General features: G+C 46.3%; 1 protein-coding gene across 1 annotated transcript in view; it reads left to right on the forward strand.

The window, feature by feature from the left end:
• Nucleotides 1-2,131: 2,131 nt before the first annotated feature.
• SEC31B (SEC31 homolog B, COPII coat complex component) overlaps nt 2,132-16,781 on the forward strand; it is a 28,064-nt gene continuing 13,414 nt past the window's right edge. The window contains exons 1-10 of the mRNA XM_040992506.1: nt 2,132-2,205; nt 3,566-3,652; nt 4,009-4,132; nt 10,818-11,013; nt 11,228-11,323; nt 12,352-12,495; nt 12,840-12,982; nt 13,729-13,828; nt 13,956-14,117; nt 14,619-14,753. Of these exons, the coding sequence (XP_040848440.1) occupies nt 3,574-3,652; nt 4,009-4,132; nt 10,818-11,013; nt 11,228-11,323; nt 12,352-12,495; nt 12,840-12,982; nt 13,729-13,828; nt 13,956-14,117; nt 14,619-14,753 (1,179 nt within the window). The 5' untranslated portion in view covers nt 2,132-2,205; nt 3,566-3,573. The remainder of the gene's footprint in view (nt 2,206-3,565; nt 3,653-4,008; nt 4,133-10,817; nt 11,014-11,227; nt 11,324-12,351; nt 12,496-12,839; nt 12,983-13,728; nt 13,829-13,955; nt 14,118-14,618; nt 14,754-16,781) is intronic.

Raw genomic sequence — 16,781 nt, forward strand, 5'->3', positions numbered from 1 at the left:
AAGGCTTTGGGTTGTTCTGTACTGCTTTCCCAGGCAATAGGCAGGGGGCTGGATGGGAAGCAGGAGCAGCCAGGATTAAAACTGGCACCCATATGGGATCCCAGCACATGCAAGGCAAGGGCTTTACCCAGAAAGGTACTGCACTGGGCCCAACACTGCATTTTCTGATGCTAGGTGTTGCCCAAGGTCCACTGTGAACTTAAGTCTTGTCTAGTGCTAAGTTCAAGAAATAAGTATAAAGTGGACCAAACACAGTTCCTTAAAATTGTTCCCTGTGTTTCTTCTTGAGTCCCAAGGCCACGTGAAAAGGAACTCTACAATCGCTAGCTCCCTCCTTTGTGGGTGTTACCAGGCAAGAATACCGAATTCAAGCATTCAGTAAGTTTTGGATCAACTTAGGTCAACTAAAAAATCTTAAGCTGCCCACAGAAATTTTGTGGCTATGTGTGTAACAACTCCCTGAACATAAATGTGATTCTCCACCTGCTTACATTCTTTAGCTCTAAAGAGCATCCCGTTTCTTTCTGGTCTCCCAGGTTGTAAAATCGCAACAATCTTGACTCCTTAGGGTTGTCAGTCCTGAGCCTCTCGCGCTCTCTTCCAATCATGACCGCTGTATTAACGCAGGCTTTTCATCACCTCTGATTGCAACCCTCCTCTTAATTCTCAGCGGCTCCTAGTTAGCGTAGAGATGAGCTGGTATTTAACAATGTGCTTCTTCCCAGCCCACAGCCTCTTTCATTCGAGGAATGAGATGCCGGGCACCACCTTATTTACCAGTTAAGCCCCTTGCATCCTTGGCCGCTGATAGCTCGCGTAGCTTCCAGGAATCCTACCCATCTCGAGTTCCAGAAACCTCCCCGGGCTGTAAATGCCCTCCACACACTTCCTGGCCTTTAATCCATGCAGCATCTCCCGGGCACCGGTTATTGCTGAGCTACCGTGAACCACTCACTGCCATTCCTATACGGCCTCGATTGCTTCTTTACCTTTTTCAACTAAGTGGATTCCACTGAGAGCTCCTGGGGCTAAAGTCTGCTGTTCTCCCGCTTCAGTAAGTAGATAATGAGTTGGCTTAGTAATTTTCCTTTCTCAGAGGCTACCCTGGGAGTCTGGCTCGAGTTGAACAGACCAGAACTTAACTAGTGCAGGATCTGACCTACCAATCAGAGCAGGTGGGGAAGACTGAGTGAAAAGCCGTGATCCTCCTCATTTTGTCTGAGTCCGCCCGGGTTACCGGCCCTGCTCCTGAGGAACCGGTGGACCGCAATGCCCGGCTGGACCAGGACTACTTTTGGTCCTCCGGAGCCGCCGTCCCGAGCGCCGGCCGAGAGGATCAGCCCTGGCTGCCCTGCCTGACCTCTGACCTGGCCCCTCCGCGCAGGTTGGTTTTTCCGGCTGGCCTGGGGTCCCGCCAACCCCGCAGAAGAGACCCTGAAGTGAGCGCGGCGGGGGCTCGTCCACTGAGGAAACCTGGGCAGCGCCTGCCCCCGCATGCGGGTCCTGTTCGCCCGCGAGGCTCGGGGCAGAGCGCCGTTCGAGGACCTCCGCTCCATCAGTCCTGGGACTGGACCCCTTCCCACTCGTCCTGGGTCCTGTGTGCTGCTCTGGCGGGAGGGGCTGTGGTTAGGGTCTCTGGCGCGCCGCCCCTCCGCGGGGCTGAGGGCTGTGCTGCCTGTCCTTTCAGGGACTGGCCGGAGGGGTGGCCGGCGCCCTCTGCACGCCTGATTGTGGCCCTCTTGTCTGCTGGTCGGTCCCCGCCTCCTGCGCCCGCCCAGCTGCATTGCACCCCATCACTGCCTTGGCCTTTCTGACCGCATAGGTACCCCCCTTTGTGAACAAGTGCCTTCGAACAAAGTGAATTAAGAGCACATGTTTCCCGTTCCTAGACTGTCAGCAATATAAACTATTTTGGGGGGTTATGGTTAAAACGTACAGGTTCTTGAAGCCAACTGGGATTCACATACCAGCCTGGCGAGCTATCTGCTCTGCAAAAGTACCTAGTTCACAGAGCCATTGAGAGAATGATGTACACGTCAAAGGCACTTTGCTAATCTCAGCTCCCATTTTTATTAGTATTTCCCCAGAAACATGAGAATGACTGTGACCAGCAGGTGGCACTGGTGAGTCTTATGATGTGCCTCTGTTGACTTCAAATGGGTCCGCTGGACATCTTGCCAAGACCAACCTGACTAGTTTAATCAGGTAGGTAATAGTAGGTCTCAGGTTTCCTCCCTGAAGTTGAGTAATTTAAAAAAAAAAAAAAACAAACTTTATTTGCTAGCCTTTGAGGAGGGGACTTTGAATACGTATTAGGACTAGATTGAAAACCATATATTAAAGTGGATATTTACAGTCACTCAACAAGTGCTTATCGATTCCTTAATGGGGACTAATGATTGGTTTGGGATCTACTTACAGCATGGTGAGCAAGGCAGACACCGTGCTGGCTCTCATCGAGCCTATATACCAGTGAAAGAGACCAGCACTGTAAAAATCAATGAATGTGTAATTGTAAATCACCAGGAAAAAGAAAACCAATGCTGTTTTTGATTGAGTGATTCAATTCTCTGGAGAGGTTAAGAAGCTGACCCAATGACAAGATGCCAGTCATGAAGAGAGGGAAGGGAAAAGTAGTCAGTATAGGGAACAGAATTTGCGAAGGCTTTAGGTAGGAACAAGTCAAGAAATGAAAAATGGTGAGTAAGGGGAAAATCAGTGAGATAAGGTTGAAGTGATAGGCTATAAGCTGGAATTTGGATTTTATTCTGAATGTGATCAAAATCACTGGAAGATTTAAAGCATAGGTTGCAAAAATCAAATTTTTACAAATATTTCGAAGTTCATTCCTGCTGCTATGTGGAGAGTGGCTTGGGGGCTGGCCCAAGTGAGGAGCAAGCAGACAGCTGCTTGTAAGATGTGGTAGTAAACTGAGAGAGGACAGCATCTTCAGATGGACAGCTATCAGTGGAGGCAGGGAAAAATAAAGATATTTGTGGAGGTAAATGACTAGTTAGAAAGGAGTAAGGGAGAAAGAGGGATCGAGGGTGATTTTCAGGTTTCTGGGTTAAAAACGGAACAGAAAAATGTGTAGGGATGAAGTGGTACAACAGAGTTCCAATGTAGACAGACTAGCACGTCAAGTGGAAACAGCAGTAATTAATAGTTGTGTGTAAGAATTTGGGGCTCAGGATAGAGATTTCTGTTGGGGATACGGATTTGGGAGTGATCAGCAAGTTTATTTTTAAATCCAAAGAAATGGACAAAATCACTGAGACTACCTGGTTTAGTGATTATCACCTTTGATTATCATTGTGGCAACCTGGGGGGTTAAATACCTTTTGGGATTTAAAGCATAAAACTTAAGGTAACTGGGCAAACATAACCCATAAAATCTGCACGTGGACTTGTCCGTGTCTGTTGTCCTGTGTTGCCCTGAAATATTCCATCTCATGGAGACAGAAACAAGATCTACTGTCCCCAGATGCTCCCTGGGTCTAGCCAAGAACTTGCTATTTCTATTCTGAATGGGCCACTGGCCATGTCAGTTTTCTGCCACTTGCAGGACCAACCATGAAGCTGAAGAAACTTGAGCAACCAGCTGTGCAAGCTTGGAGCCCAGCCAATCAGTACCCTGTGTGTCTGGCAACAGGTAATATTCTGTGCACTTGGATCCACTGGACATACATAAGTGAATGGGAAACTTAGTATCTAAATCCTGAATTGAGTATCTGAGAAAGCTTTTGAATCTTGGGAGGGTGGGGGTGGCTCACAGCATGAGTAAGGGAATGTTGAATGTTTGGGTACCTGGAGAAAGCCTTGGACCGTGGCTCAAGGTAGACATGCCATGCCTTATTGCTCTCTCTTTGAGCTGCTCTTTGTGAAAAGATTTACCACCTCCCCCACAAAAAAAAAAAAAAAAAGATTTACCCAACCCTCTTGTTTTGCTCCTCTCCACTCTCTAAGCAATTTATACCCTAAGTCGATTCTTATTTCTTTTTGGCCTAGGAACATCTGCCCAGCAGCTAGATGCCTCCTTTAACACAAGTGGTACACTGCAAATCTTTGAGGTTGATTTCAGGGACCCTTCTCTGGAATTGAAATGCAAGGGAGTCCTTTCTGGCTCAAGCAGGTACTACATCTAGATTGCTAATGGGTGTGTGAGGCAGGTCCTGATGAGAAACCCTGGGAGTAGTATGTGCCTCTCAGAGGTCACATGGAGACAAGTGAGTGGAGAAAGCTCCTCCAAGTTGGAGAGAAGTTGACTGTGGGCTTATCTTGCAAGAGAATTCTGAAAACAACTACTGCATCTTTCTGATCAGTAGCAGTAACTGCTTCAGTCCCAGCACATGTGATCAAGATGTTGCTCACAAGTCTAGACCCATGTGGGCCTGAGCTCTCCCTGGACCCGGAGAGGAGGGCTCCTTCCTCCCTTGGCTCTTATGAAGATATAATCTTACACAAGATCTCTCTTCTCTGCCCACCAGGAGAGCAAATGGTCCTCTCCTCATGGCTCTCAGGCACTGACTAATTCTGGTGGGTGGGGATTCCTGACTTTCAGGGCTGATGTAGCAGAGGCTGACTCATTCTTTCTTTTGCCAGAAAAGGATATAGGGAAACATTGTAGGCCTTGCTAAGCTAGTTACTCTCGTTCAGTGAGCCCGTGTATGCCTGCCAGACACTGTGTTATGCACTCTGTCCTTTTATTCACTCATCAAGATAAGCCTAAGAGATAGACACAATTCCTTTCAATTTATGCAGGGAAGATGGCAATACTGAGAGGCTAGGATTCCAGTCATGCCTATCTAAATTCAAAGGTCACATTCATTCCATTATACCCCTGTCTTTTAAAGGTGTGTACAGGTGAGGGCTTATAGTTTGAAGCAATGGTCTTCACTTTTCAAAAATTTGAGAAACACAAAGAGAGAATGAGAACATTCCCACCTTCTAGTTCACTTCCCAAATTTCTGTGAGAGCTGGGACTGGGCCGAGCCAAAGCCAGCAGGTAGAAACTCCGTTCAGGGCTCCCAAAGGCTGGTATAAGCCCAGTTACTTGAACTATCACCACTGCCTCCCCTGGTCTGTATTAGCAAGAATCTGAAGTCAGGAACCAGAACTGAGTATCAAATCTAGATACTCCATTGGGGATGCAACATCTTAACCTCCACACTTTCATACTATCAGAGAAAAAGTGAAAGTTATGTATATAATATATAATTACCGTATGCATATTTTATGTGCATAATATCAGTATGTTATTATAGTATTGATATAGTGTGATTTCCAGCATTTTCCATTAAATATATGTCTTTTTTTCTGGTATGCCATGAATTGTCTACTCTGCTTAGAGATTATTGGCCTAGAAGGCAATATTCCATCTGATGATTGATAAACCCTTTGTACATTCCTTGGTTCCTCTGAGAAATGAATGGAATCATTTAGGCAGAAAGGAGTGAGCATTTAGTCTAATAGTTAAGATACTGGTTAAGAATCACATCTTATATTCTAGAATGTGGGTTTAAGATACATCTCCTGACTCCAACTTCTTCCCCAAGAGGGAACAGTGATGGCTCAAGAGATTGGATTCCTGCCACCCATGTGGGAGACCTGGATTGAGTTCCTGGTTCTTGGCAGACATTAAGAAATTGAATCCATTAATGAGAACACTTTCTCTCTCTCTCCCCCCGCCTTCTCTTTCTGCCTCTCAAATCAGAATTTTAAAATATTTAGGTTAAGTACCCTTTTCTTTCTTTTCATGGTTTAATCTAATCCTGAGAGGTTAGTTATTATTCATCCTTTCCTGAATTTTAATAACACTATGTGAAGCTATCTCTTATTTTACAGTGTTTTACATTCCTTTATATATCTAAGGCTTGCAACATTGGAAGAATAGGCACTGGGCCATTTAGCAATAATTGGGAGATATTCCTATTCCCTAAGCAAGTATTTCAGAAAGGGCTTCTGAAAGAGGGTGAGCTATCAAGCTTGTTTGTTCTCCTGGAGATAAGAGAAGTGAGCAGTGGGCAAGGGCCCTTCCAACAAGCCGAGCAATGCCTTAAGCACAGCAGTGGCTCCTTACACCTGAGCGTTCCTAAGAAAGAGGCAGTATAGTTATTTAAGAAATCTTGGAACTGAATTCTAAGATTCAAGAGAAGTGAGCAGTGGGCAAGGGCCCTTCCAACAAGCCGAGCAATGCCTTAAGCACAGCAGTGGCTCCTTACACCTGAGCGTTCCTAAGAAAGAGGCAATATAGTTATTTGAGAAATCTTGGAACTGAATTCTAAGATTCATGCAGGCTGAGATTTTTCTGTTTTATTCACTGCTCACCTTGTCCTTAGCAGTAGCTATAGCAGTGCCTACTTCTATATTTAATAAATATTTGTTGAGTGAATGAATGTTATGACAAAGTTCTGGGTTGCCAAAGTGAACCTTCCATCTAACACTTCAAAACTTTGGCTGTTCCAGCCAGTCTTCAGTTAGTCTTTGCGCCTTAAGAGCTTTTTGGGGTGGGGTGGAGGGAGTGGTGGGCTGTCTGTTGTGCAGCCAACGAGGCTGGAGGGACACTTTGGTATGTAAATTCTGAACTTGAGAATCATGAACTTCATTTCCAACCACTGCTCCAGCATTCAGGGCTTTGGGCCAGTAACCAAAATAAACAGTGCAGTAAACTCTATGGGTACTATTTCATTTCTGCTTCTCCTTTTCTCTGTAACTGTGACAGAGATTGATTCTCATTTGCAAGGACCTGTGAGAGATTACTGTTGATACAGTCCTGCTGAGGCCTTTCTGAAGAAAGCATCTTTTCTTGTTTCCTCACTCATTTTTGTTCCAGTTTGGGTAAGGTCACCTACTCAAAAGTCAAGATCACACACTCTTGACCAAGATGACTGGGGAGATATAGAAGCATTTATCCTTGCCTTTATACTTTCTTTTAAAAATTTTTATTTATTTTAATTTTGAATTTAAATAATTCTGGGATTTCCCTTTCCCCTCTCCAAATTCCCACCCCTGACTGATATTCCCCATATTATTACAATGGCCTAGTCCTTCATAAGCAGTCATAAGTCCATCAGTCTGTTATTTAAGGTTCCCTGACACTGTTGGTACAGACAATGTCAGACAGTCCAGTATCCTGTGGGATAGATATGTTCAACAGTTTCTTTGGGAGTCCATCTTTGGTTTTATACTTTCATTTCTACTTTCTTTTCCGTGTCAACTTGTGTACCATGTAGCTGGAAGCACAGTTCTGTTGTAGCCTTGACTATGATACTAATATAGCTGTGTGGCTTTGGACAAAATAAATCAGTTGTCTTTGATTTCTTCAGTTATGTATATTAAAAAGTTTATACAAAATTACTTACAAGCAAATCTTTAGACCTGCCAAGACTTGAATTCAGATCTGATGTTCAGTCTCTCCTTCCCTGCATTCTTTGTTTTTCCTTTTCTTTTATTTTTTTTTTAACTCTCTTCATCATTAGTAAACATATACTTTTCAAAAATCTTCACCCTTCCTCTGCTTGCCCTTTTTACTGAGCCCATGTGTTAGCTGAATTTGGGTTCTGAGGCTCCCCTTTCACTTAATCCTTGAGGGATATTATCTGCCTGGGAAATCTCCCTGAAAGAATATTCTGAAGCGCTGATATATGTGTAGGTAGGGGAGAGCCTGCCGCTGTCGGTAGATGCTTCTGGATGCAATCAGAATCTGTACGGCTTAGCACATGCACCAAAGCAAGTGGCGTCTGGACCGTTAGATTCAAGAAGAAAGATCTCTGCAAGAGTAATGCGTGGTTTGTTTCATGGACTAAGGATCCAGCAGCTGTGGCTGGATGAGGTCAGTGTGATCTGCCGCATCCCACCTGCCTACCCTGATGCACCCTGAGTGGCGTCACCGCTTCTGCAGGTTCCATCTGGTAAAATGGAGAAAGTGTGTGATCTTTCCTCATTCTACCTTTATCTCAATTCTTGGTCTTTAGCATTGTGATTCCCCTCAGGTGCTTATATAAGGGACAATACCATGCTAGAAAAATATTATTTGGGGTACTTTCCTTAATTTCCCTGTTCTGAATCCCTGCATTTTGTTGATGTCAGAGGCATCAGCATTATTGAATAGAGAGCATCAGCTTTGTTGTCGATCAGAACTGGTTCATATTCTTGCTATGATGATTATCGTTCTCTCGGTACATCATTCAACATGCCCAGCCCTACTTTCTCCAGTGTAAATTCAGGATGCATAGTAGGCGTAGAGTAGCGTGATGTTTAATGGGGTTCAGAAAAGAGGCTTACTTCGCACATGGCCATTGTTCTGCTCCCACAGTCTTTGTTCTCCAGCTTGGATAATGTCTTCATTGCTCGCTCTGACTTTTAAGGAGGCTTGAATTGCCCTAAGGATTTTGGCCAGGATGTGGGAAAACTTTTTCATCTTAGTTCACGAATGTAAATATTGAGAACCTTACTAAGAAAATAAAAGCAGAACCTCTAAAACCAAGTGAGTATATGATGGAAGCAAGAATTTGTACAATAGTGTTAAGGTGCTAAGGCTTGGTCTCATGCGAGCTTAGCCAGTATCCTGTCCTGGTATCACAGGCCTCAGTTTTTTCTTTTCAGCCTCATCTCTTTTCGTTTTTCTAGAAGCAGAATTCTGTCTTTATGAAACTCAGGGTCTTCCCCTGCTATTTGCAGCTGGCACAGGGCCTCTCCCTACTGTAGGGATTCTCAGCCCTGGCTGCTTGTTGGAACCACTCGGGGACCTGTCTCCAGGGATGCTGTTTCACAAGGGTCTGATTACAGTCTAAGAACCTGTTTATTTTGGTAGCACCCATCACTCAGTGATGCTATATGTTCTCTGCATTGTCATCCTTGATCTGGAAACTTCCTCAGTAGAAAAGTCAGCCTATATTTTCATGAGTGTTTAGCATGTTTGATACAGTGGGTAAGATACCCACTGTGGATGGCTGCACACCACATCCAAGTGCCTGGCTTTGCTCCCAAATTCTAGCTTCTTACGAATGCGTACCCTAGAAGTAGCAGTGATGACTCAAGTGCTTGAGTACATGCCCCCCTCGAAGGAGACCTAAATTCGTCTCTGGGCTCCTGCTTTGGCCTGACCCAATCATTCTTTGTCTATCTCTCTCTCAATCTCTTCCCTTGCAAATAAATTAATAAACAAATAAGTAAAATTTCTTTGATTCCCATCTCCCTATGCCTTCTCTTTAAATCTGTCAGTTCCTATTTTCCAGGCAGCCTTAGAAAACAGCCTTTCCAGCAGTAGTCTTAGGACTACCTTTGTGATAGCTCTGTTGTGTGCTTTCACACGCTGACCTGGTCTGAACTAGGGCTCAACCCTTCACTTCCAATAGGATGACTGCTCTGGTAACAGATCAGGCAAATTCCTGCCTAATTACCCCACTCAGTTCCTTCGCTGACTGTTCTAGGATCTGGGAATATTTTATTGCATTTAGGGATCTTGAGCCATCATTTCATATGAAATCTGGCTCTCTGGAGGACTGTAAAAATGTCCTTGGCTAGCAGCCGTGGAGTGGGAGACTCGCCACCTAAAAGGCTTGCTGGATTTTGCATGCCTTCCCTTGGGGCTTTGCCAGAGACTAGAATTTTTCTGTAGGAAATCCAGGGCAAACTTTTCTTTTATGCAACTTCTTTGTGCAAGACTCTCAGTGTCTTGATGAAAGCATCCTCAGAAAGCAGGAAAAATGCCTTCCAAGTGTACCAATTATCCCTTTGTGCCTTCATGTCTTTAGGACTGGCCCATTGCAGCAACATAGCAGAGAGGGGAGAAGAGATGGCATGTTGTTGGCTTTTAGATCTGCTTCTTTTTTAAAAAAAGATTTATTTTTTTATTGCAAAGTCAGATATACAGAGAGGAGGAGAGACAGAGAGGAAGATCTTCCATCCAATGACTCACTCCCCAAATGGCTGCAACAGCCAGAGATGAGCCAATCCGAAGCCAGGAGCCAGGAGCTTCTTCCAAGTTTCCCATGTGGGTACAGGGTCCCAAGGCTTTGGGCCATCCCAGACTGCTTTCTCAGGCCATAAGCAGGGAGCTGGATGTGAAGCAGGGCCACCGGGATTAGAACCAGTGCCCATATGGGATCCCAGGTGTGCAAAGCGAGGACTTAACCACTACGCTATCATGCCAGGCCCTGAGATCTGCTTTTTATCCATCACAGAAGAATTTAGGATGCTTCTCTCAGCAGGAGGCTGCAGTTTCTAATTTGAGGAGTTCAGCTCTGCAATAAGATGACCCTGACTTTAAACATGGATTCTGCATTTCCTAGATGTCAAATGCAAATAAACAACAAGCTCTGTGTACAGAAGTTGTGTAACTTCTTGGTTTCCATTTCCTCGGTTGAAAATAGAAGTAATAGTAACACCTCATGGAGTTTTTAAATATTGAATCAGCTAATACATGTATTGAAGGTAGTGCCTAGTCCAAAGAGACAGTTCAGTAAGTACGTAAGCTATATTACCCAAGTATTGGGTTTGTGAGACTTAGATGACATCATCTGTTTGAAGTAATTATCACAAGGTGATGTAACTCCAATGTTAATTAAACAACAACAACAAAACAACAGAATATCGCCACCCAGCCCAGCAATAGTATTACTTCCTGTAATAGAAGTAGGATAGTTGTTCAGAAGGCAGTGCCCTTCTGTTGGGGGCAGGGTTGGAGGAATGAAAGAGACAGGTTGCTCCTGGGTTGGAGTGGGGATGTCTGCTAATGGCAGAGGCTGATGGAGGAGCCCGCCATCTGCCTGACATAGACCTAAATTGATGCTGATGCCAGTTCCTCCTCTTTGTAGGTTTCACAAGCTGATCTGGGGGAGCTTTGGCAATGGGCTTCTGGAAGGCTCCGGGGTTATTGCAGGCGGCGGGGACAATGGCATGCTTACTCTGTACAATGTGACCCACATCCTGTCTTCGGGGAAAGAGCCTGTGATTGCCCAGAGACAGAAGCACACGGGGGCTGTCAGAGCCCTCGACTTTAATCCCTTCCAGGTACTACCTTTCAGTTGGTCAGACATGGCCAAGCCATGGAGCAAAGGTCTGAATGGAAGCATTCTGTGTGGGGCCTCTGGTCTGTAACTCTGGATCTGTTCCAGGTTGTTACAGGGGAAGCCTTAGATAGGCCCAGATGGGGATCTTTGGCCCCTTTTCTCTTCTCAGTTCTTCCTGGCACGGTGTGTTCTCCATACCTCTTTTCTTCGTGCAGGGCAACCTCCTGGCCTCCGGGGCCAGTGATTCAGAAATCTTCATTTGGGATTTGAATAATATGAGTGTGCCAATGATGCCAGGATCCAAGTCACAGGTGAGGAGGCTCTGTACCCCTGCTGAGGGCCCTGCTTATTAAGAGTGTGCAGTTGCCTTTTCCCTGTAGTGTTACAGTCATGGAGCCAACTAGAGCATGAGAGATTTCAAAGTTTACCACTGGAGGGCAATAAAGCTCCACAGACTGACAGCCCGCAGCCAGCTAGAGCTGTGTTGGAGACTGGGGGAGTGGGAGTGTGTGCAGTGGCTGGAATGAAGTCTTTAGCTGTTCCAGGAGCTTCCAGACAGGAGATAAAGGGCAGGGGATGAGGAGATGCTGAGAGAAGGGGAGGGAGTGCTAGTTATCGCAGTTTAGCTTTGGCAGTGTTGGGTAGGGTCCCGGGCTCAGAGGAGAGGAAGCGAGAGTAAGGCCCCTTTTTGTAGGGTGGGTAGCGGGGATCTTGTGCGCCCTCAGTCTCTAAGTGTCTGTCAGTCTGTAACTGGGCCCATCCTTTTGCTTCCTGGCTGCTCTATCTTATGCTTACAGTACGGTACGGTAAGTGAAATACGAATGTGACGGTACCTTGTGCCCTGAAAGTGCGAGTCTTGGGCATCTGTGTTTTCCTCCTTCCCTCGCCTTCCTCCTCCTCTCCCTCTGTCTTTGTGCTAGGTGAGGGGCTGTTTCTCAATCTTGACTCTATTCTCTTAGGAGAATTTTGGGGTAGAAATAAAAGTAATGTGTGCTTGCCATTCCCTCCCCACTTTTTTTTTCTTTTTTTGTATCTTAGGAGGTTTATTCCAGTGGAGCAGGAAGGGGGAGCGAAGGGGGGAGGCGGGAGTGGAGATCAGCGGGGAAAGGGGAAGGGAAAGGGAGGCCAGAAGGAGAAGAGAGACACCCCCTCCCCACTTCTATGCCAGTACCCCAGACACTTCCCACAGCCAACCCTAAGCTTCCTGAGATGGTCTTGGTTTGGATAGCTCCCCATCTGTTCTTGAACCTACTATGGGCTGTTGGGAGCGATGGAGTAGCAGATGTTACATGGTCCAGGAGGTGATAAGCTCTTTCCCCTTGTCCCCTTTCTGCCCAAGCAGCCCCCAGAAGACATCAGGGCTCTCTCTTGGAACCGGCAAGTCCAACACATTTTGTCTTCTGCTCACCCCAGTGGCAAGGCAGTCGTGTGGGATCTCAGGAAGAATGAACCTATCATCAAAGTCAGTGACCACAGCAACAGAGTGAGTGCTGCAGGCCAGAACGTGGGTCTGGACTGGCTTCTCTGTCCAGCAGTTAGCAGTCTCCCCCCTGGCCAAGTGTATGCTTTCAGCTGGTGGGCATGTAGATTTAGCTCCTTAGTAGTTTTCTTATAGAGTGGAGGTTCAGGGAATTTAAACAGAGCTGATGTGGAAACTTCTGCCTTTCTTTACTTATTTATGAATATTGCTTGTTAGATGGACATGGTATTGTCAGTCACATAGAAGATTCACAAAAATCTCAAAGTGTTTGATTTCTGTTGGGCAGAGGAAGTTCATGGCCAGAATCATTAGGTGACATCATCTGTTGGGGTCTACTTTGTTTGCAGATGCACTGCTCAGGCCTAGCCTGGCACCCAGACATAGCCACCCAGTTAGTGGTGTGTTCAGAAGATGACCGTCTCCCCGTGGTTCAGCTGTGGGACCTGCGCTTTGCCTCCTCACCCCTGAAGGTGCTAGAGAGCCACAGCAGGTAGCATCTCTTAGCCATCAGCATCCTTGAGGGCATGGTGGAGGTAACTGATCCGGGATAACTCAAGAACGTTCTCTTTGGCTTCGTATCCTTGCTGGTGAATACACAGTGACCCAGTCCTCACACCAGCCCTACCCTGGAGGAAGTCCTATAGACCCTGAGGTCGTGGAGAACAATCCGAGGCCCAGCTAACTTCCAGAAATGGGAAGGGGCTGTAGTCATTAGGAGTATTGGAATCAGTGTTTAGTCTTCTTGTGAGAGTCCCTGTGCCCTGATTTGAGAATCATGTCCATTTTTCCAGATGACAAAGTTACTTTTTCTAAGATTGCCGAAACAAAGCAGCTTGGCTTCTGTCTGTCCTATGGTGGTGCCTGCACCTGCAGCTCCACACGCCCTTGCTTCCAACCAGGGGGCCATACTGCCCTAGCCCTCCTAGAGAGCTTTGGTTGCACACAGTGGTAGGGACAGATTCTTGTGTGATTCATACTAACTCCTTCTGAATCCTTTTAACTCTGTGCTCAGTGGAAAGAGGCCATCCTGCGGTAACCCAGGGGGACCACAGGGCACAGTCCCTTTGGCTGGGGTTTTGGCTTTGCCATCGTGTGGAAGTTGTTTTCGAAAACTCTCATTTTCCTCATTTTGAAGTGAAAGCACTCATTTTATATGGCCGGATTTGCCTTTGGTATGTGAGGAAATTTAACCATTACAGACATTTCACAGTGTTAGTTCTTTCTTCCACTTTTCAGGGGAATCCTATCAATGTCGTGGAGTCAGGCTGATGCTGAGCTACTACTCAGTAGCGCCAAGGACAACCAGATCTTGTGCTGGAACCTGGAGAGCAGTGAGGTGGGCTGGCCCTTCTGTGCCTAGGCTGGGGTGGAGATGATGGGGCAGGAGTCCCATAGGTTTGTCTCACTGATGTCGGTAGTTCCTGGACTGGATGGGACCTCATGGTTGTGCTCCCTCTTACCAGGTGGTGTACAGGCTGCCCACCCAGGGCAGCTGGAGTCTGGATGTGCAGTGGTGCCCTCGGCTCCCTCCAGTGTTCTCGGCTGCTTCCCTCGATGGCTGGATCAGTGTGTGCTCTGTGATGGGAGGAAACTGGGAAGCCCAGCACATGAGTCAGGCTGACAAGGTTGGAAGGGCTCAGATGAGACTCCTGGAGCTAAGGGACTGCTGCGTTTGTGGGGAAGAGTTGATTATGCCCTGAGAAGAAGTGGAGGCTGGGAGATCGGAGCCCTGGGTGTGGGAGGGCTCATTTCCCTGGGAGGACGTCAGTTTCTGCCGCAGCCTTCCCCTTGGCTGGTGGCAATGGAAGCTCCCTAGAGTACTTCAAGGGCACTGGCTTCGTGCTGGGACCACTGCTTCAGGAGGGTGGACTTTGTTCCTCTCTCCTGGAGACCTGTTCCATGTCACACTCTGTCATAGACATTGACTGTAGTAGGCTTTCCAAGAACCCACTGCATGGGAGACCCACTCTCACAAGCAGCATCAGCCCTAGGCTCCAAAAAGGGGACATCCTACCCTGCACAGTCACAGTGGCTTCTCCAAGGAGTCTTCAAGGTGGAGTTTCTAAGTGGAGTTCCCTGCTGAGTCACCACTGCAGGCTGGTGATGCAGGCATCTCTCTTCACTAGATCTCATCTTCCTTCAGCAAAGGCCAGCCTTTCATGCCAATGCAGATACCTGAGCAGGTGGCACAAGCATCCCTGATATCGCCTCTGAAAAAGCCCCCAAAATGGATCCGAAGACCAGCAGGCGTTTCATTTGCTGTAAGTGTGTGTGTGTGCGCGCACATGCGCAGCCTCTCATGGGTTCAGCGTCAAGCTGAGTGTGTGTGTATGTTTATGTGTCTGTTTGTGCAGGTCCTTGGGTCCTGCCACCCTTGTTGAACACCTGGATGGAATTCCTGACTTCCAGTTACAGCTTGGCTAGCTGTGACCGTGATGGACATTTGGGAATAAACCAATGATGGACGATCTCTTTCCATTTAGCTCTTTATCTCTGCTTTCTGCTTTTAAAATAAATAAAAATAAGTAATCCTTAAAAAATGAATACTAGGGGCCAGTACCATGGCATAGTAGGCTAGGCTTCAGCCTAGTTTCCCATTTGGGCACTAGTTGGAGTGCCAGCTGCTCTACTTCTGATCCAATTCCATGCTTTTGGCCTGGGAAAGTAGTGGAGGATGGCCCAAGTCCTTGGGTCCCTGCACCCATGTAAGAAATCAGGAAGAAGCTCCTGGATCCTGGCTTTGGATCAGCTCAGCTCTGGGCACTGTGGCCATTTCGGAAGTGATCCGGTGGGTGGAACTATCTTTATCTGGCTCTCCTTCTCTCTATAACTCTGCATTTCAAATAAAAATAAAATAAATCTTAAAAAATAAGGACTAGGTTTGAATTTAATACCTAGGTGTATAGAAGTGGAGGTTCTTGTTTTTAGCTCCAGCAGTTTTATCAGGGAGGTAAGACTGCCACAGCCAAGAGGTGGTAAGGTTAAAAAAAACTGGGGGAGTTATAATGTGAAGAATTTTGAGGTCAAGAGGCCTGACTTTGTACCATAAGGCTGTCATTGTTAGCTGAGTAATTTTGAGCAAGTTGCTTAACTTCTCAGAATGTTAGTCTCTTACCTGGAACGTGTGCAGAGCAATGCCCACCCAGCTTAAGCTAGTGAATGGACAGGAACCTCAAGTAGCAATAGAGGTAAGCACTTTGTAAAACTGCCGTGCATTAGATGTATAAAAAGTTAAAGCAACTTGCTCAACACATGCTTGTGGTTTGGATTTTGTATTGTAGATGCCAAGGGAAGTCAGAACTCTGACTGGGGAAGTGCCTTGGAAGGCACAAGAAAGGGAGCCTTGGCAAAGGAAACCGAATAGAGACTAAAGCAGTAATTGTCAACCTCAGCTACCCACTGGAATAACCCAAAGCATTTAAAAATACTGATGGCTGATCTGAATTCTCCTAGATTATTTTTATTGTCTGGGTTGTGCTTGCAGACTGTGGATAGCTCTTCAAGTAGGCATGTGCTTTTTTTGAAGAATATATATATATTTGAAAGGCAGAATCACAGAGGAATAGAGAGGCCTTCCAACTGCTTGTTCATTCACCACATGGGTACAATAGCCAGATCTGGGCCAAGCTGAAGCAGGAGAACTTGGGTAGCAGGGGTCCAAGTACTTGGGTCTTTTGCTTTCCCAGGTACATTAGCAAGGACCTGGAATGGAAATGGAACATCTGGGACTTGAACTAGTGCTTATGTGAGATGCCAGCATCTCACACAGTGGCTTTACTCACTGTGTCACAGGATCTATCTCCAGGTAGTTTTAATTGAGAATTACTGGAGCGAAGAACTTTGATTTGTATAAAGTATCTAGTTTGGTAAGAAGGATGCCCCAGGTGGTGATGCTACTGATAAAGAAGCTTTGGGGATGTGGAGCAGTTAGAGATGAGAAGGAAGAGGTGCTGGGGCAGACAGGTTTCACTCTGGCTTTGTGGGGCTTTGTGCACTGCAGTCAGAGGAGCCTAGGCTCTGTCCTGTGGCCTTGCACAGGCCAAGGCGCATTTAGGTGGTACAAACCATGGGTGGTCATCTAAAGCTTAGATTTGAGGAGGGGAAGAAAACCAAAGGCTAGAAACTATTTCAGTAAAGAACACTGAAAATAGCATGAGGGGGTGTGTTGCATGAGCATGTTGACAAGAAGAGGTAAGACTGTTGTTGCTTTGCTATGTGGAAATGAAGAAAATGATAATACTGATGTAGTCAGGTAATTGTGATCCCGGGATAGGTGAAAAGGAGAGGAG

The sequence above is a fragment of the Ochotona curzoniae genome, unplaced genomic scaffold (genome assembly GCF_017591425.1).
Source record: "Ochotona curzoniae isolate NIBS_2020 unplaced genomic scaffold, NIBS_Ocur_1.0 contig_66, whole genome shotgun sequence".
NCBI lineage: Eukaryota > Metazoa > Chordata > Mammalia > Lagomorpha > Ochotonidae > Ochotona > Ochotona curzoniae.